The 26114-nt window shown below is 39.9% G+C and overlaps 1 protein-coding gene across 1 annotated transcript in view; it reads left to right on the top strand.

Annotated features, from left to right (window-relative positions):
* LOC126229606 (huntingtin-like) overlaps nucleotides 1–26114 on the top strand; it is a 549560-nt gene that overhangs the window by 102649 nt on the left and 420797 nt on the right. Inside the window, exon 11 of the mRNA XM_049942347.1 lies at nucleotides 3064–3260. Coding sequence (XP_049798304.1) covers nucleotides 3064–3260 — 197 coding nt within the window. The remainder of the gene's footprint in view (nucleotides 1–3063; nucleotides 3261–26114) is intronic.

The following is a 26114-nucleotide window of genomic DNA, read 5'->3' on the forward strand; positions in this document are numbered from 1 at the left end:
TCGTTGAGGTTAAGGTAGCCGTTGACGGGAAAGAAGGGGTCAAGGTATTGCTCGCTGGAGCCACTTACGGTGTTAACTCTGTGATAGAAATGAAATAGTGTTACTGGAGGGAGAGGAATCGTATGTGTGCCATAGGCATGTATTTGTGGAGGAACTGATGAAAGAGACCATACTGGGAGTGATGGAGACTGGTGAGGGATGCCAAATGCAGATCTTGGTTCATGCCAACATCTGTCACCTGGGATCTGAGATTTTTCTTGTTTCAATTTGGAGAGTGGTGAAAGTGGAGGAGACAACTTAATTGAAATCCATATAAGAACTACCCACAATTCTGTTTTCCATTTATTCATGGGATTTCAGGATTGCTGCTGGGTAATGTTAACTACATGCCTGAATATTTAGGTTTACAGATATGTATGATCCGGCTTCTCGTTGCCACTACACCTCACAAACTACAAATATTCTTCGAATGCTGATACATGTGCAGATATTGAGTCTGATAGGGGAAATGTTGCAGAGAAGTTGCCTCACCTACAGTTAAAGAAAACGAATGTTTATCTCATCAGATTTTCAAAACTTTAATGAAGAGTAGAGGAGTTGAAAATTACTTTGCAAAATTTCTAACCTTATCTTCTGACATCGATTTTGAACTTCAACGATGCCTAATGCTTTTGGCAAATGAAATTATACCATTCACTTAATGCATAACTTTTCTTTTTCATTTCTACATTTATTAAGATCTATTGCTACAGGGTATATTTTATACTGTCTCAGAACTATCCTTTGTTTCTGTCTGTTCTTCAGTGAATATTATTGCATCAGATATTTTTAACAAGTTCATGTATTGCTTTTCTTTCCTGTGCCATGTTGATTTTTAAAGCATAATTGGATCTAATATCAGTTGAAAGTAATTTTTGTCTTCTTGATATCTCTAAAGTAGGTTTTTACATTTAAATACACTGAAGAACCAAAGAAACTTCCCAATATTGTGTAGGCCCCCTGCGAGCACGCAGATTCCTGCAACATGGCATGGCATGGTGTCTACTGATGTCTGAAGTAGTGCTGGAGGGAACTAACACTGAATCCTGCAGCGCTGTCCATAAAAATGTAAGAGTATGAGAGGATGGAGACCTCTTCTGAACAGCACATTGCAGTGTATCCCTGATATGCTCAATAATCCTCATGTGTGGGGAATTTGGTGGTCTGCGGAAGTGTTTAATCTCAGAAGAGTGTTCCTGGAGCCACTCAGTAGCAATTCTGGATGTGTGGGGTGTCGCACTGTCTTGCTGGAATTGCTCCTGCTGGAATTGCCCAAGTCCGTCGGAATGCACAATGGACATGAATGGATGCAGGCAATCAGACAAGATGCGTACATATGTGTCACCTGTCAGAGTCATATGTAGACATATCAAGGGTTCCATATCACTCCAACGGCACACACCTCACACCGTTACAGAGCCTCCACCAGCTTCAACAGTCCCCTGCTGACGTGCAGGTCCATGAATTCATGAGGTTGTCTCCATACCCATACACGTCCGTCCGCTCGTGAAATGAGACTAGTCCGACCATGCAACATTTTTCCAGTCATCAACAGTCCAACATTGGTGTTGATGGGCCCAGGTGAGGCGTAAAGCTTTGTGTCGTGCTGCCGTAAAGGGTACACGAGTGGGCCTTCGGCTCCAAAAGTCCATATCAATGTTGTTTTATTGAATGATTCGCACGCTGACACTTGTTGGTGGCCCAGCATTGAAATTTGCAGCAATTTGTGGAAGGATTGCACTTCTGTCATGTTGAACAATTCTCTTCTATCATCATTGGTCTCGTTCTTGCAGGATTTTTTTCCAGCGATGTCAGATATTTGATGTTTTACCAGATTCCTGATATTCACAGGTCACTCGTGAAATGGTCATAAGGGAAAAATCCCCACTTCATCGCTACCTCGGAGATGCTCTGTCCCATCACTTGCGCGCCGACTATAACACCACGTTCAAACTCACTTAAATCTTGATAACCTGCCATTTTAGCAGGAGTAGCTGATCTAACAACTCCACCAGACACTTGTGGTATTATATAAATGTTGCTTTATTTTAATATGCATACCTGTACCGATCACGTAACTAATGAGGAGGTATTGAATAGGATTGGTGAGAAGAGAAGTTTGTGGCACAACTTGACTAGAAGAAGGGATCGGTTGGTAGGACATGTTTTGAGGCATCAAGGGATCACAAATTTAGCATTGGAGGGCAGCGTGGAGGGTAAAAATCGTAGAGGGAGACCAAGAGACGAATACACTAAGCAGATTCAGAAGGATGTAGGTTGCAGTAGGTACTGGGAGATGAAGAAGCTTGCACAGGATAGAGTAGCATGGAGAGCTGCATCAAACCAGTCTCAGGACTGAAGACCACAACAACAACAACCTGTACCGTACCAGTTTCTTTGGCACTTCAGTGTAATTTTGGAACACTTCTGGGAAAACTCTTCATATACTTTAGTTTCCTTATACAATTAGTGTTGTACATTCAAAAGATAACCCAAGCACCTACAAAACTGAGCAAGATACATTTTATGTTCACTAGGTGTGGCATTGCCCAGCTACTGACTTATCCCAATCTTATATTTGTCTACAGTCAGTTTTTGATATATTTCACATGTAACCCCTTCACACACACACACACACACACACACATCATCGCTAAGCATGCTAGGATGTCTTATCCAACAAATACTTCATTACTTTTTTCCAAATAGTAAGTCATTTATGTACCAAGATTTTTGAACCCCTCCCCTTCCTTGCTTGTGCACAAATTAACTATATATTGACCCCACATGAATGTAATTGCTCTCTGTTAAAGTTTTTGGTATCGGCCAACAAGCCTTATGAAAGATATGCTCTTGGACAAGTTTAATTGAATTCTTCTGGCTAACCATTCAAAAGTGCTAAAGAGAAACTCTATCACAGGTTTAGTCAGGGTGCACTGTTTTCCCCTTTGCAGATGACTGTATTCTGTCAAAATACTTTTTAGTTTTGTGAACTGTGATAATATCTTTTTCCCTGTCTTTCAGGAGCACAGCCTTTGACTGATGTCTTGCTTTTTTCTGACCATGTTGATCCTCAATTAAGAGGTGTTACAAATCTAATTGTGGGAAATTTTATGAGATCAATTTTGACAAAACATACGAAAAGTTTTGGAGATGTAATGAAAGACAGCAAAGCACCAAAGAACATCATTCTCCCATATTTAATAACATTGCTGATAAAGGTAAGTTGCATTGTATTCTCTGCATCCTTTAAGCAAGCCTAACATGTAAAAATTTAGGAATTTTATATGTTTGTGTTTCAATACCTGTATGCAGTTCAACAATGCTTATTAATGAATGTGTGCTGGAATTTAAAAAAGAGTACTTTTTAGATTATTAAAAGGAAAGTTTATAATTTTTCTTTTACTATATGAGGGGCGTTTGAAAAGTCCGTGCAAAGTCTGAGAGATGGCACCACTGGCTCATATCGAGGCCATGTTTAGTTAGTAGCATTTTTGGAAAGAACACACACGGAGTTTCAGCCATATTGGTCTACTTCTTTGTGTTTGGCATCTCGAATGAACAGGTACATAATAGTTTGCATAAACATTTGGACATGAGAAAGCTATCCGCAAGATGGGTTCTGCGGTTGCTCACACTTGACCAAAAATGGAATCGTGTGAAGTGTTGCAAGGATGGTTTGCAGCTGTTCAGGAAGAATCCGCAGGACTTTAAGCATCGTTTTGTCACTGTGGATGAAACATGGATACATTACTATACTCCTGAGACCAAAGAACAATCGAAACAATGGGTTACAAAGGGAGAATCTGCACCAAAAAAGGTGAAGACCATTCCTTTGGCCGGAAAGGTCATGGCGACTGTCAATTGGGATTTGTAGGTGATAATCCTCATCGACTGTCTGGAAAAGGGTAAAACTATTACAGGTGCATATTATTCATCGTTACTGGACTGTTTGGAAACCGAACTGCAAGAAAATTGACAGCGATTAGACCGCAAAAAAGTCCTTTTCCGTCACCACAATGCACCAGCACACACCTCAGCAGTAGTGGTCGCAAAATTAATGGAAATAGGATTCCAACTCTTTTTGCAGCCCCCTTATTCTCCAGACTTGGCTCCCTTGGACTACTATTTGTTCCCCAATTTGAAGAAATGGCTGGCAGGACAAAGATTTTATTCAGACGAGGAGGTGATTGCAGCAACTAATAGCTATTTTGCAGACTTGGACAATTCCTATTATTTGCAAGGAATCAACAAATTAGAACAGCGTTGGACAAAGTGTATAAGTCTAAAAGGAGACTATGTCGAAAAATTAAAAAAAATTTACCCCAAACACGTAAGTAGTTTTTAGTTTTGCACGGACTTTTCAAATGCCCCTCTTAAAAATTTTGAGAATTTTTGATCTCCATAATGGTGCTTCCCAGTTGTGATGTTAGCATTCATTAGTGCCAAAAATCGTTTATATTCCTGTCGACTTTAAAAAATACTGCAGATGAATTTATTGGAACACATTTGCAATGTACATCACCAAGAACCAAAAGCATTGAATTATAATGGACAACTAAATCTATATCAGCCTTGGGGATAGTTTTGTAATATCCAGTTGAATATTTCCATTTGATGTTGTTTTGTATTCTTTAATATCTCCAGTAATGTAAAACGTAACTTTTTACAAATTTTCACACAGAGTGGTACTAAAATCTTCAATAAAGCTGACTCATGTTTACAGCTAAGACAGCAATAAAAAATCTGGAACAAAATGAGCACAACTGAGCTGTGGTGGCATCTGCTGCTGGCTTATTTCTGTCGTACAGTAACTGAAGTGTTTTGCACGCATTGTTAGTCCTTAAATGTGATTAATCTTACAATTAAAAATTATACTTTTACTTAAGTTCAAGTATTGAAGAAAAAGTTAGATGACAAATGTAAATTCTGTTTACATGCTTTAAATCATAGTTGAATACGATTTTCTTTATTAAATTTTATGCATTATATAGTGTTAACATTTAGTTTAAAAAGAGTAATTTTATTTTTTATTACAAAATAAATTTTGAGCTAACATTTATACTGACTCTTGACTTAACATTGAACATTATTCGTCTATCACTTCTGGGGTAATCAACTTAGAAAAGTTATTTCAGGAACTGATTTTCCTGGAATTTTCTACAAAAGTAAATTAACGTAAAGTAATCAACTGAAAACAAGCCTAATTGACCATAAAGTAATTATAAACTAATATTCAAGTGGAATTAAGACTGAACATGTTAGCAGTTATCTACAAAATACGTGTTCTATCTGCACCCAGTGTATCAAGATGACCATCTGTCCTGGCATGGATAATTTCATAATATCATTTCCTCGTCTGCCACATTACACTGTCTATGCCTGAGTAGTTAAATTGCCACCTTGTGATTTGCTTGTTTCATATTGGGGGAAGTCCTACTTTGCTGTCTGAGAGTCAAGGAGGAGTTGGTACAAGCTGTAGCTTAAACCTCAAAGTGAAGATGGAAAAGAAGAAAGAATCTGTATTCTTATATTTAGTTGTGATAGATGGAGAGGTTAGAATAGATACCAGTGACTGTGTACATAGGGTAAGTTGGGAGTCAGGTGGTTTGAGGTCTAGATTGGTTAAAATATATTTGTGTTAGTCAGCTGGCATCGGTGAGGAAATAAGGAAGGGGATGCAGCTTTGGAACCAGGTGTAGAGTTTACCATCATCTACATCAGCTGTAGTCAACCTGTTCCCTAGCACCAACTAGTGGGCATTCCAACTTCCGTGGTGGGTGGTAGGCAGTAGGGGTTTTGAAAACATTTCAGTAGGTTTTCATAAAAAATGTACGTAAAGTGTATGGTATGTAATTATTATTATATGCTTTAGCTTGTTGTAACTCTACCTTATAACCTTTGCAAAGTAAAGTGGTAGCTGGAATTCCCACTAGTGGGCACTAAGGACCAGATTGAATACCACTGTTCTAGGTGATGGGCTATTTCTCAAAGTTACATCCCTACTTTGCAAAACACCATTACTGTGTAACTGGTGGGCAATCCTTACGGAGGTACAAAACTGGGTGGTAAGTAAACAAGGTTGACCACTCATGTTCTAGAACATAGCTATTTCATACAACATGCATTTGTGGTCAGTCTCTTGTCCTCATACACTATGCTGCAGACTTGAAACAAATCAGCATAAAAGTCTAACACGACTTTGTGCAGCACAGCACGTTAGGATAACTGACGCTATGTGTTGGCATTGTTGTATCTGACGTATATACTACACTGCCCAGAGTCAAACACCCCCCCCCCCCCTCTCCTCCTGATGGAGGTTTTTAGTTTGCTTATGATGGCACATTTGACAAGACTTGTGATATTCTTACTTCCTTACTGACCTGTGGTAAATCTTGGGTACATCTTTGACTGGTGATGAGATAGTGGATACCTGTACTAGCTGTAATATTACCTTATTGGAAGACACCACAGCTCTCGGCGTACTCTTCTTAATGTACACTGATAGAAGATTATAATGGCAATTGCTTTCCCAAGTACTTAAATCTGATGAAAGGAATTTGTACAAATAGAAGACAAATGACTTGAAAGTAAGTATTCTATGTAAACAGTTACTTGATATGACCAATTGAATATTCCCTAATTGTTTTGATGTGGCCTTTTAAACTGGTACACTAAAGTGTGCATCATTTATGTTGGCGGCCAAGTTTAGGTTCGTTCTGTGCATCTGACGTCACAAAACACAGTCAGCCAATGAACAGAGAACGACGTTGCCAGATCTCAACTGCAGTGCAGAGCATGGACGAGTGTCTTCAGTTTTAGAAACGTTCAGTCATAAATAAAGTAATAGAACAAAAGCAATGTCTTGATAGCAGACTTTCTTTTATAGAAAGTTTTGAAAAAACATTCTTTATACCAATTGCTTCATATTCTATTAATTAATTAAATCAAACAAGCAGTAAGACTCCTAATTCAGGCGATAGCAAGGAAAGGTGTTTGTATCAATCTCACGAACCACTTTTTCGCAATAAAGAACAGCGGTAATTGTTTATTTCCTATTGTACTTCGACAAAGCATGGGTATTTCATAGTCATACCAACAGTGTTTGTCAGTATTTTGCATGACATGTTACAGTCCTCATGGGGTTACATTGTAGGGCGAGCTGCATTAGCGTAACGGTTAAGGCGTTGGGTTAGTAAGCGAAAGAAGGGTTCAAACCTCGAGTGGTGCTTAATATTTTCTTTATTTAAAAACAATAGCGAAGTGTCTTACTTCACTAATTATATTTGTTTGAATGCAATTTTTTGAAATTTCTAGTGCTTTGTCTCTTCATGAACCCTTTCGCTGCTGCAGGCACGTGCTTCCCGCATTCCACGCTGTGCGCGATTTTGTCGTCACTGCACTGCTTGCCTGTGCAGACACATGGTGTTCCCACTGCTTTGACACACTTATCATTTGATTTCACAAAAACTATTTGGCCCAAAAACACCTATGTGGTACTTAAATGAGATATTGTTATACAGTAAATTTTATATGAAATTTAGGTATCTTGTCCACATTTCATTCTCAACATTGCGGCAACTAAAATCGATCATACGGAAAGTATACGCTATGGACTTCTACCTCTGCAAACTCTTCAAAATTTCGTACAATGGTTTACTACATTTAATGCTGCATAATAACTGCGTTGAACATCGAAACAAATTTAAGTCATTTATGGGGGGAAGGTATCAGTCAAGAAGAGGTGTAAAAATCTAATTTTTGGGCCAAATAGTTTTTGTGGAATGGAATGATAAGAGTGTCAAACCAGTCGGAACACGATGTGTCTGCACAGGCGAGCAGTGCAGTGACAAAATCGCGCACAGCGTGGAATGCAGGGAGCACGTCTTTGTACCAGCGAAAGGGTTAATGCGGCCATGGTGGCTTTACTTCATGAACTGCGCGCTCCCCCTTAAACGTAAGCTTGCGAACTACGCTATACTCTGGCGCTGCTTCTATTGGCGCATGCATCGTGTGCAACTGACAACGCAGCAATCTCCCACGTCTGGGCGGGCATGCGCCAAGATAAAAGAATTGAACTATAGTGGAGACCATTACAGTGGGTTGTCAGTTACCAGAGCAAAGGCTATTGAAAAGAGAGCTCAGGACAGTACAGTTCCAAAAGAGTGTTCTTACACTTACATCAGCGTCACAGAGTGTACTGTTGATTCCCATGGGGTGTCCTGACAGAAGAGAAACTACTGTCCAGCTTGTATCCCTGTGCCTTGGGGCCTCAAGAAAAGCTTTGAAAATGCTAAACATGCCTTCAAATAGCTATTTTGAGTCTTTGTTCACTCTGCCAGCCCTGAATTTTTGGACTATGAAGCTTGGTCAATAAATGCATGCATTAACGATCTCCACTTTAATGACTAAAAATGATTGTCTCTGTGATCATACCAATTAAAATTTACAGTAAGCCACAAATTTTAATAATCTTAGAAGAAGTTAATTTTTTCTATGTTTATGGAAGTTTTTGAGATCTGTGACTGTATTTTAAATTTATGACATACCACCTTTAACTGCTTCGGTTGCTTTTTATTAATATTTATTAGTGTGACAGTTATAGGTACATGTAACTGTGATGCACCAAAGATGGCAGCATGCTGCCGAAACACGTTGTGCTAATAAATGTTGGTAAAAAGTGACTGAAGCAGTGAGAGTTATTTTATAAAATAAGGTACAAGTTGCAGATATTAAAAGTGTGATGTGACTGATAGAGTATAGAGTAATGAGGCAAATACTTAAGGGTTGTCTAAGGTTGCACGTGTGTCTGGAAAACAAGCAATGAGTATGTGGAACCTTGATGGGATGAAAGATTTCCACATCACTAGACACAATGAAGTGTCACTCACAAAGTAGCATTAATTGAAGTGTATTATGGTTTAATGGGTGTACTTTTCAAGAGTGGTTCCTTGAGGCTTCTGTACTGGGATATACAGAAGATGCGATGTACGAGATGTATCGGTTAATGCATTCCAGTAACAAACTCTTGAATGGAGATTTGTGGGTCTGTGGGCTTTGCAATATTGAATATTTGGCTTCATCCATTGCCTAGTTGCACCTAGTTACTCGAATAAACATGGCTGGCGCAAGGCTTACATTCGATGAAAGGAAGTCAGTTTTGAAGTGGTATCTTAAGTATGAAAACATTAATGAGGTTCAACGGCAATGGCGAAATTAGTATCAAACAGAGCCACAAACACATTTAACGATTCATCGCATTCGAGAGAAATTTGAAGCTGAAGGCTTTGTTAAAGATGTACACAAACAATGATCTGGACGACCTGTAACAGTAACAAGTCCAGCTAACTCCCGTCGTGTGTTACAACAATTCACTCACTCACCACAGAAGTCTGTGAGACAGTGTGCCCGTGAAACTGGGGTGAGTCGCTCAAGTGTTTGGCGAATTTTGAGGACAGCAAAGTGGAAGTGCTACCGTATTTACTCGAATTTAAGCCGCACTCGAATCTAAGCCGCACCTGAAAAATGAGACTCGAAATCGAGGAAAAAAATTTCCCGAATCTAAGCCGCACCTGAAATCTGAGACTCGAAATTCAAGGGGAGAGAAAAGTTTTAGGCTGCACTTTCAAATCGAAACAAAGTTGGTCCATTGTAATATGAGACACAATTTAGGTTGAATGAATGACGATACAGCTGTAGTAGTTTGGTTCGAGTCGTAAGCTTAGTAGTTAAGCTTTACCAGGTAGCCGTTGTTATGCGTCAGGCGCTCCGTCCGTATTTATACGGGTACCCTTCCTTTTTCACGTGCTTCGTCTAGTTTGAATTGATTGCTTATTTTTCTTTGATCTGACAAGTGCAGTTCTCTTTGTTATAGGTGTTTCCGTCACTCAAAGCTGAAAATGCATTACTGTGCTGTGTCATGCATTGTTTGTCGCATTCTGAAAATGAGGGTTTACGGCCTGTCGCCGCTCGCGGCATGGCTTGCTTTTGTTCACGCTACCGCCGCTTACAATTAAAAAAAACAAAGTGAGGAATCATCTCATTAGCGAAACAATGGCAAAAGACTGCTGTTCGTTGCTACTTACACTGCTGCTTTCTTTGATAATGATCAACAAGAACCAAATAATAGACTGCGTATGATAGAAGATGTTCTGAACGAGAATTTAGCGAAAATTTTTTCCGTTTGAAAATCTTTGCAGACGCCTCTTTAGTACATTACATTATGCAAAGAAATTAGAGTCATCTTAGATTTAAAAATCTAGTCAATTGCCGTGCTTCATTTCTGACTGTATCACTATTAGGCATAAGAATAATATGAATATAAACATGACATGGTATGTATATTCTTCTGCGTCTGCTGTTGTCTCACTCTAGTTTCGTAGTTTATTAGGCGGACAGGATTTAAATGAGATAGCAGCAAACACGAAAGAATACATGGCAAAATGTTTATATTCGTATTATTCTTATGGTGAAGAGAATACTGCATGTGATTCACAATTCATAAAAGTTCCTATTAGCAACCATTTCTTCTCACAGTTAGGAAAAAATTCAGAAAGTAGAGTTGGCCATATTGACAAATATCCCAAACAGTCTTGCCAGTCGGATTTTCGTAGTACATTGAAATGCTGCTACGTTCGAAGAGGAACAATACGGAATTTGTATTTACTTCGTTGGATAATGTATGAAAATGCAGTGGTCGAAACTTGGGGCGGAGAAAAAAAAAAGCTCGTCTTCCACCTTTTTTTTATTTATTTACTGACACAGAGGTTTTGTTGCCAGTATTTGTCTTTGTGCCTGCGAAGCATGCCTGCGTAGCGCTACATATATTCGACGACAGAAGTTAGTTGTGGCGGCACCTACCAACATTTTTCAGAACTTCCGCTTACTTTGCACTCGATTCTAAGCCGCAGGCAGTTTTTTGGATTACAAAAACCGGAAAAAAAGTGCAGCTTAGATTCGAGTAAATACGGTATATCCCACGACTGCTACCCACAGTGAACGAGGACGATCCAGATCGTAGAATGGAGTACTGCGAGTGGTTTACTAACATGGTGCACAACGATGAAGAGTTTGCAGAGATGATTGTGTGGTCTGATGAGGCACAGTTCAAACTCAATGGTACAGTAAATCGCCACGATTGCATCTGCTGGGCTGCCGAAAATCCGAACGTTCATGTAGACAAAGCCGTGAATTTGCCAGGAGTAAATGTGTGCTGTGGGTTGTCTTACCGGGGCTTAATTGGGCCATTCTTCTTTGATGGCAGGGGTACCGGTGAGGTGTACCTTCAGAAGCTTCAAACATCCGAGACTTGTTTGGAGATAGAAGAGTTTACTTTCAACAAGATGGTGCCCCAGACCACTACCAAAATCATGTTAGGGCGTATCTCGACGGAAATCTACCAGGAAGATGGATAGGCTGTAGAGGTGCTGTGGAGTATTCACCACGTTCCCCAGACCTAAATCCTCTGGACTTTTACCTGTGGGGAACACTAAAGGACGTCGTTTATCAACAATAGCCATGCACATTGGATGAACTTCGAGAATCCACCATACATGTTGCAGTCAGTAGTTCATGCTGCAGTTCGGCGGCATCGTTTGTGTGTGACCATGGTGACCATTTCGCCATGGTCACCATTAATGGTGACCATTTTGAACACCTACAGTGATATCTTTAAGTTGGACTTTAAGCTACACTTTCATCAAAAATGAGACTACTCCGTCAATTAGTTTGCAAATTATGGACTTCTAAAGAGTGGTTACATTTTTTTGAACCCCTCAGTATATTTTTTTTTTTTGGTGAGAATAGAACCTGGACCCACTGTGTGGCAGTGAGCAACACTGTCCACTCGGCTTCAGAGTTGGAATAGTGACCTCCAGTCTGTAACAAAATACCTTATAACATTTGGCTTGTACTTATCCTAAGGGGGGCAATATCCTAAACACTTCCGATAGACACAGAAAGTAGGAAAAACTATCCTAACTTTTAAAAGGCTAGTTATTACTTTAGACAGTAGATGGATCTCTCTCATTTTGGGGTCTGAGTCTTCTGACAAGCTGTTCTTTCTCCTTGTCATTTTTTGTAGTTTCTCAAGTGTTTTTAATCTTTTGATACATACATTACAGTAACTCTGCTACTCTGTTCAGGAGCCAGTGTTTTCTCAAGGGACTTTCTTGTCTAAATTGACTGTACGTGTACAAATGAGTTTTGTGTCAGAATTGACTCTCCCTCAAGATATTTCCCGAGTCAGATATTTTCTACTTTCATCAATTAAATTCAATATTTCTTCTGTTACCCAAGGATTTCTACTAGCCCTCATCTTTTTACCTACTTGATCCTCTGCAGCCTTTACTACTTCATCCCTCAGGGCTACCCATTCTTCTTCTACTGTATTTCTTTCCCCCATTTGTGACAATTGTTCCCTTATGCTCTCCCTGAAACTCTGTACAACCTCTGGTTTAATCACTTTGTCCAGGTCCCATCTCCTTAAATTCCCACCTTTTTGCAGTTTCTTCAGTTTTAATTTACAGTTCATAACCAATAGATTGTGGTCAGAGTCCACATCTGCCCCTGGAAATGTCTTACACAATTTAAAATCTGGTTCCTGAATCTCTGTCTTACCATTATATAATCTATCTGAGACTTTCCAGTATCTCCAGGGTTCTTCCATGTATACAACCTTCTTTTATTATTCTTGAATCAAGTGTTAGCTATATACTCTGTGCAAAATTCTACCAGGCGGCTTCCTCTTTCATTCCTTACTCCCATTCCATATTCACCTACTACGTTTCCTTCTCTTACTTTTCCTACTACCGAATTTCAGTCACCCATGACTATTAAATTTTCGTCTCCCTTCACTATCTGAATAATTTCCTTTATGTCATCATACATTTCATCAATCTCTTCGTCATCTGCGGAGCTAGTTGGCATATAAACTTGTACTACTGTGGTGGGTGTAGGCTTCGTGTCTATCATGGCCACAATAATGCGTTCACTATGCTGTTTGTAGTAGTTTACCCACACTCCTATTTTTTTATTCATTATTAAACCTACTCCTGCATTACCCCGATTTGATTTTGTATTTGTAACCCAGTATTCACCTGACCAGAAGTCTTGTTCCTCCTGCCACCAAACTTCACTAATTCCCACTATATTTAACTTTAACTTATCCATTTCCATTTTTAAATTTTCTAACCTACCTGCCCGATTAAGGGATCTGACATTCCACACTCCGATCCATAGAACACCAGTTTTCTTTTTCCTGGTAACGATGTTCTCCTGAGTAGTCCCCGCCTAGAGATCCGAATGGGGGACTATTTTACCTAAGAGGACGCCATCATCATGTAACCATATAACAAAGCTGCATGCCCTTGGGAAAATTTATGGCTGTAGTTTCCCCTTGCTTTCAGCTGTTGGCAGTACCAGCACAGCAAGGCCGTTTTGGTTAGTGTTACAAGGCCAGATCAGTCAATCATCCAAACTGTTGGCCCTGCAACTACTGAAAAGGCTGCTGCTCTTCTTCAGGACTCACATGTTTGTTTGGCCTCTCAACAGATACTCCTCCGTTGTGGTTGCACCTACGGTACGGCTATCTGTATCGCTGATGCACGCAAGCCTCCCCATCAACGGCAAGGTCCGTGATTCATGGGGGTGTGTGTGTCGTATTACACGCCCTAAATTAGACACTTGTGATCGTTTGGTTAAATTGTCTGGCTGATGGCAAATCTGCAAAATATAAAGGTAACATAGCATATAAGAACAGTAATAATATAGGGAACTAGATTAACGACCCATAAATGATGTAGGCCACATAGTTGCGATGCGGTTAGAATAATGTTTATTCAGAAAGAAAACTAATAGTGAAAGTGGCTGTATTTAGAGTTACTGTTACACTCGAGTGCATATCCATTTGACACAGTTTGATCATTCACAATCCCATCGTGAAACTGAAGCTCAGTACTCCGCCTTCTTGACTACGCAAAATTTAGAGTTCACACCAGGCGTGCAGCTGCTCACCACTCGGATACTAAATCCCGCAATACCACACAACGTGAAATTTTGAAAGTCGTTTCACTTCCTAGCTGCCTAAAGACTGACTGTCCGCTTTTGCACCTCAATCCGAACTGTCCCCTTTGGTGTCTCCAGCCGAACTGTCTGCTTTCACCTCTGCATCAGCATTGCCCCCTTTGGTGTCTCGACCTGAACTGTCTGTTTTTGCATCTCCACCAGCACTGTCCCTCTGCCCGTTCCCGGCTGCGTTTCCCGCACGCCGAATATCCTCGCTCAACTTACTAGGGCAGTTCCCTTTACTGAAGCTGTCCATCTGATTGGGTACAGCTTATTTTACATTATTTTACATTTTAACAGTGACAATAATATTGCGGAACACTGCTTGACTACAGGACACCGGCATCATCTTTCTGGGACTGCGTCATTAAGAAAGCAATACATATCGGTACAGCCGATAATCTCACCAACAAGGATACGGGATTTCAACTGAGCACAGCCTGGAACCCTGCATTGGCTGCTATTAAATCGTGATGCAAAAATCAAGATTCTTTGATAACAGGCCCGTTATAACACTGGCCTAGTACGGCCGTTGGTGAGTAACATCTGACCACACTGTTGACAAACGCAGCTTACAGTGCACATGCGGGAGAGCTGCTCTGCGATTTTTGGCAGAGGGAGTTTGAATAGGACAAATCACTGCGCATGCGCGATTTCCGCAGCAGCACATTCTTAGCGCGTGTGTTAAAAAAATGGGGCATCTGTGTGTGGATACTGTCAGTTGTACCTAGCCACAAGCAAGGTTGTACCACCTGAAGATGTTGGACAGTTGCTCCAAGAAAATATTGTGAAATTTGCACAATGTGATCCGGCATCAAACCTGTGAAGACTATTTACAACAATAATATCCATTACATGTTGTTGTTGTTGTTGTTGTTGTTGTTGTGGTCTTCAGTCCTGAGGCTGGTTTGATGCAGCTCTCCATGCTACTCTATCCTGTGCAAGCTTCTTCATCTCCCAGTACGTACTGCAACCTACATCCTTCTGAATCTGCTTAGTGTATTCGTCTCTTGGACTCCCTCTACGATTTTTACCCTCCACGCTGCCCTCCAATACTAAATTGGTGATCCCTTGATACCTCAGAACATGTCCTACAAACCGACCCCTTCTTCTAGTCAAGTTGTGCGACAAAGTCCTCTTCTCCCCAACCCTATTCAGTACCTCCTCATTAGTTATGTGATCTACCCATCTAATATTCAGCATTCTTCTGTAGCACCACATTTCGAAAGCTTCTATTCTCTTCTTATCCAAACTATTTATCGTCCATGTTTCACTTCCATACATGGCTACACTCCATACAAATACTTTCAGAAACGACTTCCTGACACTTAAATCTATACTCGATGTTAACAAATTTCTCTTCTTCATAAATGCTTTCCTTGCCATTGCCAGTCTACATTTTATATCCTCTCTACTTCGACCATCCACAGTTATTTTGCTCCCCAAATAGCAAAATTCCTTTAATACTTTAAGTGTCTCATTTCCTAATCTAATTCCCTCAGCATCACCTGACTTAATTTGACTACATTCCATTATCCTCGTTTTGCTTTTGTTGATGTTCATCTTATATCCTCCTTTAAAGACAGTGTCCATTCCGTTCAACTGCTCTTCCAAGTCCTTTGCTGTCTCTGACAGAATTACAATGTCATCGGCAAACCTTGAAGTTGTTATTTCTTCTCCATGGATTTTAATACCTACTCCAAATTTTTCTTTTGTTTCCTTTACTGCTTGCTAAATATACAGATTGAACAACATTGGGGAGAGGCTACAACCCTGTCTCACTCCCTTCCCAACCATGGCTTCCCTTTCGTGTCCCTCGACTCTTATAACTGCCAAATGGTTTCTGTACAAATTGTAAATAGCCTTTCGCTCCCTGTATTTTACCCCTGCCACCTTCAGAATATGAAAGAGAGTATTCCAGTCAACATTGTCAAAAGCTTTCTCTAAGTCTACAAAAACTAGAAATGTAGGTTTGCCTTTTCTGAATCTAGATTCTAAAATAAGTCGTAGGGTCAGTATTGCCTCACGTGTTCCCATATTTCTATGGAATCCAAACTGATCTTCCCCGTGGTCAGCTTCTACCAGTTTTTCCATTAGTCTGTAAAGAATTCGCGTTAGTATTTTGCAGCTGTGACTTATTAAACTGATAGTTCGGTAATTTTCACATCTGTCAACGCCTGCTCTCTTTGGGATTGGAATTATTATATTCTTCTTGAAGTCTGAGGGTATTTCGCCTGTCTCATACATTTTGCTCACCAGATGGTAGAGTTTTGTCATGACTGGCTCTCCCAAGGCCATCAGTAGTTCTAATGGAATGTTGTCTACTCCCAGGGCCTTGTTTCGACTCAGGTCTTTCAGTGCTCTATAAAACTCTTCACGCAGTATCATATCTCCCATTTCATCTTCATCTACATCCTCTTCCATTTCTATTACATTGCCCTCAAGTACATTGCCCTTGTATAGATCCTCTATATACTCCTTCCACCTTTCTGCTTTCCCTTCTTTGCTTAGAACTGGGTTTCCATCTGAGCTCTTGATATTCATACAAGTGGTTCTCTTTTCTCCAAGGGTCTCTTTAATTTTCCTGTAGGCAGTATCTATCTTACCCCTAGTGAGATAAGCCTGTACATCCTTACATTTGTCCTCTAGCCATCCCTGCTTAGCCATTTTGCACTTCCTGTCGATCTCATTTTTGAGACGTTTATATTCCTTTTTGCCTGCTTCATTTACTGCATTTTTATATTTTCTACTTTCGTCAATTAAATTCAATATTTCTTCTGTCACCCAAGGATTTCTACTATAGCTCTGGTAACTGACAACCCACTGTAATGGTCTCCGCTATAGTTTAATTCTTTTATCTTGGCGGCTCGCGCATGCCCACCCAGACGCGGGGGCTTGCTGCATTGCCAGTTGCACACGACGCACGCGCCAAGAGAAGCAGTGCCATAGTATAGCATAGTTTGCAAGCTTACGTTTTAGGGGGGAGCGTGCAGTTCATGAAGTAAAGCCACCATGGCCGCATTAACCCTTTCGCTGCTACAGAGACGTGCTCCCCGCATTCCGCGCTGTGCGTGATTTTGTCACTGCACTGCTAGCCTGTGCTGACACATGGTGTTCCAACTGCTTTGACACTCTTATTCGATTCCACAAAAACTATTTGCCCCAAAAATTTGATTTTTACACATCTTCTTGAGTGATACCTTCCCCCCATAAATGACTTAATTTTGTTTCGATGTTCAACGCAGTTATTATGCAGCATTAAATATAGTAAACCATTGCACGAAATTTTGAAGAGTTTGCAGAGGTAAAAGTCCATAGAGTATACTTTCCGTATGGCCAATTTTAGTTGCCACAGTGTTGAGAATAAAGCCAAACGTGCTCGGTGTAAATAAAACTTTTGTTACAGTCGCGAAAGATGGAATATTTCTCAATATTACATATGACACCTATGTGGTACTTAAATTAAATGAGATATTGTTATACAGTAAATTTTATATGAAATTTAGGTATCTTGTCCACATTTCATTCTCTACATGTGGCAACTAGAATCGACCATACGGAAAGTATACGCTATGGACTTTTACCTCTGCAAACTCTTCAAAATTTCGTGCAATGGTTTACTATATTTAATGCTGCATAATAACTGTGTTGAACATCGAAACAAAATTAAGTCATTTATGGGGGGAAGGTATCAGTCAAGAAGATGTGTAAAAATCTAATTTTTGGGCCAAAAAGTTTTTGTGAAATCGAATGATAAGTGTGTGAAAGCAGTGGGAACACCACGTGTCTGCACAGGCAAGCAGTGCAGTGATGACAAAATCGCGCACTGCGCGGAGTGCGGGGAGCACGTGTCTGCAGCAGTGAAAGGGTTAGTGAAGAGACAAAGCACTAGAGAAATCAAAAAATTGCATTCAAATGAATAAAATTCGTGAAGTAAGACACTTCGCTATTGTATTTAAAGAAAGAAAATATTAAGCACCGCTCGAGGTTTGAACCCTTCTTTCGCTTACTAACCCAACGCCTTAACCGTTACGCTAACGCAGCTCGTCCTACAATGTAACCCCATGAGGACTGTAACATGTCATGCAAAATACTGACAAACACTGTTGGTATGACTATGAATTACCCATGCTTTGTTGAAGTACAATAGGAAATAAACAATTACCGCTGTTCTTTATTGCGAAAAAGTGGTTCGTGAGATTGATACAAACACCTTTCCTTGCTATCGCCTGAATTAGGAGTCTTATTGCTTGTTTGGTTCAATTAATTAATAGAATATGAAGCAACTGGTATAAAGAATGCTTTTTCAAAACTTTCTATAAAAGAAAGTCTGCTATCAAGACATTGCTTTTGTTCTATTACTTTATTTATGACTGAATGTTTCTAAAACTGAAGACACTCGTCCATGCTCTGCTCTGCAGTCGAGATCTGGCAATGTCGTTCTCTGTTCATTGGCTGACTGTGTTTTGTGACGTCAGATGCGCAGAACGAACCTAAACTCGGCCGCCAACATAAATGACGCGCACTTTAGCCCTCGTCTTTTTACCTACTTGATCCTCTGCTGCCTTCACTACTTCATCCCTCAAAGCTACCCATTCTTCTTCTACTGTATTTCTTTCCCCCATTCTTGTCAATTGTTCTCTTATGCTCTCCCTGAAACTCTGTACAACCTCTGGTTTAATCACTTTGTCCAGGTCCCATCTACTTAAATTCCCACCTTTTTGCAGTTTCTTCAGTTTTAATCTACAGTTCATAACCAATAGATTGTGGTCAGAGTCCATATCTGCCCCAGGAAATGTCTTACAATTTAAAACCTAGTTCCTAAATCTCCGTCTTTCCATTATATAATCTATCTGATACCTTTTAGTATCTCCAGGCTTCTCTTTCATTTCTTACCCCCAACGCATATTCACCTACTACGTTTCCTTCTCTTACTTTTCCTACTACCGAATTCCAGTCACCCATGACTATTAAGACCAAAAGTCTTGTTCCTCCTGCCACCGAACTTCACTAATTCCCACTACATCTAACTTTAACCTATCCATTTCCATTTTTAAATTTTCTAACCTACCTGACCAATTAAGGGATCTGACATTCCACGCTCCGATCCGTAGAACGCCAGTTTTCTTTTTCCTGATAATGACATCCTCTTGAGTAGTCCCCGCCTGGAGATCCGAATGGGGGACTATTTTACCTCCGGAATATTTTACCCAAGAGGACGCCATCATCATTTAACCATACAGTAAAGCTGCATGACCTCGGGAAAAATTGCAGCTGTAGTTTCCCCTTGTTTTCAGCCGCTGCCCGTCTTCAGCAACCACACATTTGTCTCGCCTCTCAACAGATACCCCTCCGTTGTGGTTGCTTCTATGGTACGGCTATCTGTATCGCTGAGGCACGCAAGCCTCCCCACCAACAGCAAGGTCTATGGTTCATTGGGGGGATCCATTACATAATAAATGTTAAATTCTTTTACATAAAACCAATACAATTTCCTTCTTAAATTTGAATGTCACAGCTAGTAGCCTAGCACCAATGTGCTTTTAAAAGTAAGTGTTATGCACTAAACCTAATGGTAACATTCATTATTTTAATGATGTGCTTCTATACGAAATGTCGATTGTTAAGATCAACCAAAGCGTTGAGATTTTAGCATTCAGGTCTTTGTTACAAAACTTATCAATTTCACTATTACAGAAACACCTAAACTATTATAGACATGATCAGTATTCAAGTTTTATTGGGATCACCACAAAAATGTATGGAGGATGCTCGATTAAAACTACTGTGGCTTCATTCACTGCGCTACTACAGAATTAAATAGTTTTCGTAAATGTTTCACTTTATGGCCGATCTTAGGTGCGCCATATTTAACACTGCTACATCTCCTTGGCCACAAATGACTTCTACTGGTTTTTCCTATGACATAGGTTCTTGTCTGTCTCACTTGCACACTATGGTGCTTATGCGTCAATAGACAATAGACGTCTCTTAGTTTCCACATCTCATGGTGAATCTGCAACCTTTGTAGCACGCGGTCCTGGATGACAGGGTTCATTTCACAGTTCCTGTAGGCTGACTCTTTCAGTCATATATTTCAATGAGAGCACAGTGCTCGTTAACTCACATCGCTCATAATGAGAGTGACAGTACAGGAATAATATACTAGGGGTACTGCAGTAGACTCACTTGCCACGAGTAATCAATTGTGACAAGAACATCACATACGTAAACATAGCATAGGGAGAAGTATTGTCAGTGCTATGTTGAAACAGTCTGACGCAAAAAAATATATTTGCTTCAGATGGGCAGCACATTTATGTGAAGGCGGTGCTCCACAACTTCTGCTTACTTTAAAAGGAATACATGACCATTGGGAAGGTAGAGTGAGATTTTCTGTTATTCAATGACTATTTTCAGTATCGTCGTCCGACTGATCGTAGTTGAGTCATACTGGCTAACACAAATCGAATTGATGACCATACACATAAATGGTTTGATCATACTTAACAAGTAGAATGCAAAAAGTTAAAAGGAGAGAGAATTTTAGTGATTGGGGAGAAATCATGAAGCTAAACCGAAAAGTTTCAATTGTGGGGCCACTCTTATTTTTTGTATATGTTTATGAGCTTCCACTTAAATTCATTATACAGCATTGGTACTTTTTGCAGACAATACCATTGTTCTAATAAATTTCATTAGAAAGAAAAAACAGGAAACCATGTTGTATGATATTTTTCAAAGATTTATAAAGTGTGAAAATGGACGCTCCCATAAATTTGAGAAAACATGCTATATTCATTTCCATACAACAAATAGAGACATACCCAAAATTGATCTAGCATATGAACAGGAGTAAGTAAAAAGGGTAGAATGCACCAAATTTTTGGATATACATACTGATGAAAATTTGAACTGGAAGAAGCTTATTACTGAGCTACTAAAACAGTTAAGTTCAGCTACTTTTGCTCTTTGTGTAATTTCTAGTCTTGGAAACAAGTGAATCAATCTCCTTACATATTTTGCATATTTACAGTCAGTAATGTCTAGCAGGGAGTAGGCAACATTCTATTAGAACTGTTGATAGCCTTGGATGAGCCAGCTATGACAAAACTCTTCCATCTGGTGAGCAAGATGTATGAGACAGGGGAAATAACCTCAGACTTCAAGAAGTGTATAATAATTACAATCCCAAAGAAAGCAGGTATTGACAGGTGTGAACATTACTGAACTACCAGTTTAATAAGTGACAGTTACAATATACTAACACGAATTCTTTAGAGACGAATTGAAAAACTAGTAGAAGCCAACCTCAGGGAAGATCAGTTTGGATTCCGGAGAAATGTAGGAACAAGTGAGGCAATACTGACCCCTACGACTTCTCATAGAAAATAGGTTAAGAAAAGGCAAACCTACGTTACCAGATTTGAGAGAAAGTTTTTGACAATGTTGGTTGGAATACTCTCCTTCGAATTCTGTTGATAGCAGGAGTAAAATACAGAGAGTGAAAGGCTATTTACAATTTGTACAGAAGCCAAATGGCAGTTATAAGAGTCAAAGGGCACGAAAGGGAGCAGTGATTGAGAAGGCAGTGAGACAGGGTTTTAGCCTATCCCCGATGTTATTCTATCTGCATATTGAGCAAGCAGTAATGGAAACCAAAGAAAAATTTGGAGATGGAATCAAAATTTGTGGAGAAGGTTTGCCGACAACATTGTAATTCTGTCAGAGACAGCAAAGCAGCAAAGGATCTGGAAGGGCAGTTGAACAGAATGGACAGTGTCTTGAAAGGAGGATATAAGATGAACATCAACAAAACCAAAACAAGGATAATGGAGTGTAGTTGAATTAAATCAGGTGGTGCTGAGGGAATTAGATTAGGAAACGAGACACTTAAAGTAGTAGATGAGTTTTGCTATTTGGGGAGCAAAATAACTGATGATGCTCAAAGTAGAGAGGATATAAAATGTGGACTGGCAATGCCAAGGAAAGCGTTTCTGAAGAAGAGAAATTTTTCGCATTCGAATGGATGATGCTTCAATCCCGCATCTGGCCATCCTGATTTAGGTTTTCCATGATTTCCCTAAATTGCTCCAGGCAAATGCCAGGATGGTTCTTTTGAAAGGGCACGGCCGACTTCCTTTCCCATCCTTCCCTAATCCGACAGTACCAATGACCTCGCAGTCTGGTCTCTTCTCCCAAACAACCCAACCCAAGGGAAATGTGTTAACATCAATTATAGATCATAGAGGGAGACCAAGAAATGAATTCACTAAGCAGATTCAGAAGAATGCAGGTTGCAGTACTTACTCGGAGTTGAAGAGGCTTGCACAGGATAAAGTAGCATGGATAGCTGCATCAAACCAGTCTCTAGACTGAAGACAGCAACAACAACAATATTGTGCAGAATAGTTTTCAGAGGTAACTTATCACATAGAAAAGTAACTCATCACTTAGAAAAGGCAACTGACCACACAGCCTGAGTCTGCAGTCATGTGTGCGAGTTGGGTTTGCGTGGGCGTGTGTGTGCGCGTGTGTATGTGTTTGTGTTGTTGACAAAGGCCTTAATGGCTGAAAGCTATATTTGTGTGAATCTTTTTGTTGTGCCTATCTGCGACTCAGCGGCTCCGCTATATGGTGAGTGTCAATAATATAATTGACAGGGTCAGAGGCAGTAGCATAAGTAAAGTATCTAGCACTCCATTATCAGTACTCTCTCTCTCTCTCTCTCTCTCTCTCTCTCTCTCTCTGTGTGTGCGTGTGTGTGTGTGTGTGTGTGTGTGTGTGTGTGTGTGTGTGTGTGTGTCAACCCTGTAAAGACTGTTTTACAAGCATTCTTTGACAGTACTGGGAAACCATTGTTAGGTGCACAGTGCATCCCATTTACGATTTGGTTGGAGCCCAGCAAACAATGAAATCTGCATTCAACATATGAGGAAGACAATCAGAGCAGTTGCCGGAAAATTGTAGAAGGAAAATGACACAATGAACTTTGCTGCAAGCCCAGAAATTTGGAAATCAGAGTTTTATGTAATTTTATCGGCCACATATATCACCCAGAATTTTTATATTCCTGTTGTTATTCAGACAAAAATTGTGAAAATTTGTTATTGATGGCTAAGCTGGTCTGCACTGTATCCTTTCTCCAGGTGATGCTAATCCATTAAGGTAAATGGTAGAGCTGGATGGAAGTTGTAAGAAAAAAGAGAGGTACTGAGACATTAAAGTGTTGAGGCAACTCTGTGACATGCTCAGGTAGTTGAGTAGAAAAGAACATTGTTTTTGAAATATAAGGACTTGATCCGAGTAACTGTTCAGTGCACCATTTTAATGTGTCAGTAAGTTTTGCTGCATCTTATACTCTGCTGCAGAATGTGAGATTCTTTCTGTAAGCTGTAGCCTTATTGAACTGAAGTCTCTGGATTCAAATTTTGCTCCACCACACACGTACACAGTAAAGTAGTACTAAGATACTTTATAACTAAAGAATATCATGCTGACTGTGAAATAAGATCTTGTTATGCCATTTTATGTTTTGTGGGTGAATTTCAGTGAAATTTGTCTCTACCATTGAAGAAAAAATTATTTGATTAATAAGTTACGTGTGGAGTCTTTCATAGCATACAAATACCTGGGAGCAATAATGTAGCCCAAGAAGTGTATGGGGTTTACATCATGTCAGACTAATGGGGTTCATTGAATGTGTACAAAGAAGAAAGGTGTGAACAGCTGTTGCATTATTTGACTTGTGATAGAGCACAACGGTGTTGCTGAAAGTCTTAACCGGCGGACACTCAAATGTATTGAATATCTCATGAAAACCTGCAGGGAAAATTCCAAGAACCTTCTTTAAAGTCAGGAACAACAATTCCAAGAGAAGGTTTCTGCTCATTACAAAAATATACCTAGACACAAAAAAACTAGACTACTTACATTTCTAAGAAAGTACTTGTCATGGTGCATTGCTCCATAACTACATTTTATTGTGAACTATGTCCTCATACTGTGGCAAGTTTAACCACAATTGATTGCAAAAATTAAACTTGCACTGTATGTCAACAGATATGGTGGAACTGTGATTATTAGTGTCAGAACAACAAATAAATTTCTGTCTGGTACTGAATGCATTCTCAGATCCTGATTCACAGCAAGTTATCAGTAGCATTACTAGACACTACGAAAACAATCCATTACAGTTAAGAAAATTTACTGGTATTCGTAATGGCAGTAGAAGAAGAAAAAACGATAATCATGAGCTGAAATCTTTAGTTTTATAGCATGTGATATACAACATCTGGCAGGTAGTAAAATTAAATTTGAAATAAATAAATAAAAATAATAAATAAATAAATAAAAATAAAAATCTTACAGGCAACTCTGTATATTCTGTAGAAGAAATTTTGTTAATAAGCTTTTATGTAGTACAAAACAATTGCACACTTATTTCAGTTATTAAACTAGATATTTTTACTTTCGTATACACTCACCTGCAAATGATCAACTTGCAGCCATATTTATATGTTACATAGACGATTGACTTTTTCGAGGCAGGTACAATATATGCATAGTACAAGAGATCCACAGTACACATGGCCAACTGGCTTAAAATTATAAATTATCACACAACTGTGACTTACTCTGACGTGAGCCAAACAATCATTAGGCTCCTTACACTGCATTGGCTGTGATCATTCCATTGTAGTGTATATACTGTATTATGTATCACCTGCCCAATTCAGACCACCTCCACACTGATGGAGAAATTTGTCTTTGTTATCCATGTGTGCATTTAAAAATGAAAACAGTTGAGAAATGTTAAAAGTAGATCTAAGATAAAACACAAGATGTGAAGGATGTGAAGCAGAGAAAACATGAAAATAATCATAATTGCTTCCAAAATGTGTGTGTGTGCTGCAAACTGATTATGAGCCTTCTGAGTTTTCTGTGTGTTATTCAGGGCGGTGCAGCAACATGCATGGGAAAGTACGTAGCACTTCTGCTAGAATAATTTTCACCAACATTATGCCATTTTAAGTGTGGGTAAACCTGTATCTGGTAATTGTTGCTAACAGTTAATCTAATAGGATGTGTGAGTAGTTCTATCAACAATAGAAAATGCTTGACATACTCTGATGAGCCAGAACATTATGACCACTAACCACCACGAGAGTGAACGGCACTTGTAATGCTGTGGGCATGTGACACAGGAAGGAAAGTGTATAAGCATAACAGAGGCAAGTGAGAAACGATTCTAGCAGTGATATTGTCTACACATTAGAAAACTCACTGACGTAAGCAATTTTGTCAAAGGGCAGTTTGTTATAGCCCAGTGTCCGGGAACAGGCATCACGCAAATGACGAAGGCGGTTGGCTATGTGTGTCATGCTGCTATGGGATTCTGTATACGTATCGTAATATATGTAATAAACAGTTTCCAAGTTTCCTATATACACATATATTTTACCATAAAGACTGATACACATGAACACTGCATGAAGTACAAAGGCAGACTGAATTAAACATGGCGGCTCGTAAGAGCAGTTAATGTTCCAAAGATTATAATTTGTGTGGTTGATGTAACCTATCAATGCCACACAGCCCCCCCCCCCTCCCTCTCAGTACGGAGTACGGCTTCTGAGCCCTGAGGTGGGGGGGGGTTTGTCATGTGGGTGTCAGGTCAGCGAGGCGTGAGTGGTGCGAGGCGGCTGGTGCACGACCGGAAGCTTTTGCAGTATGAAGGTGCGGCGTGCCGCCGGTCCATCTCGTAATCCAAAAACCAGCGGGGGGAATGATGCGTCGGCCAACTCGGGAGTAGCGGTATGCGAGAGGAGGCGGCGTGTGAGCGTGCCTTCTACATCTACATGTACATCCATACTCCGCAAGCCACCTGACGGTGTGTGGCGGAGGGTACCCTGAGTACCTCTATCGGTTCTCCCTTCTATTCCATCTCGCCTTGTTCGTGGAAAGGAGGATTGTCGGTATGCTTCTGTGTGGGCTCTAATCTCTCTGAT

This window comes from Schistocerca nitens, unplaced genomic scaffold, assembly GCF_023898315.1.
Source record: "Schistocerca nitens isolate TAMUIC-IGC-003100 unplaced genomic scaffold, iqSchNite1.1 HiC_scaffold_376, whole genome shotgun sequence".
NCBI classification, from domain to species: domain Eukaryota; kingdom Metazoa; phylum Arthropoda; class Insecta; order Orthoptera; family Acrididae; genus Schistocerca; species Schistocerca nitens.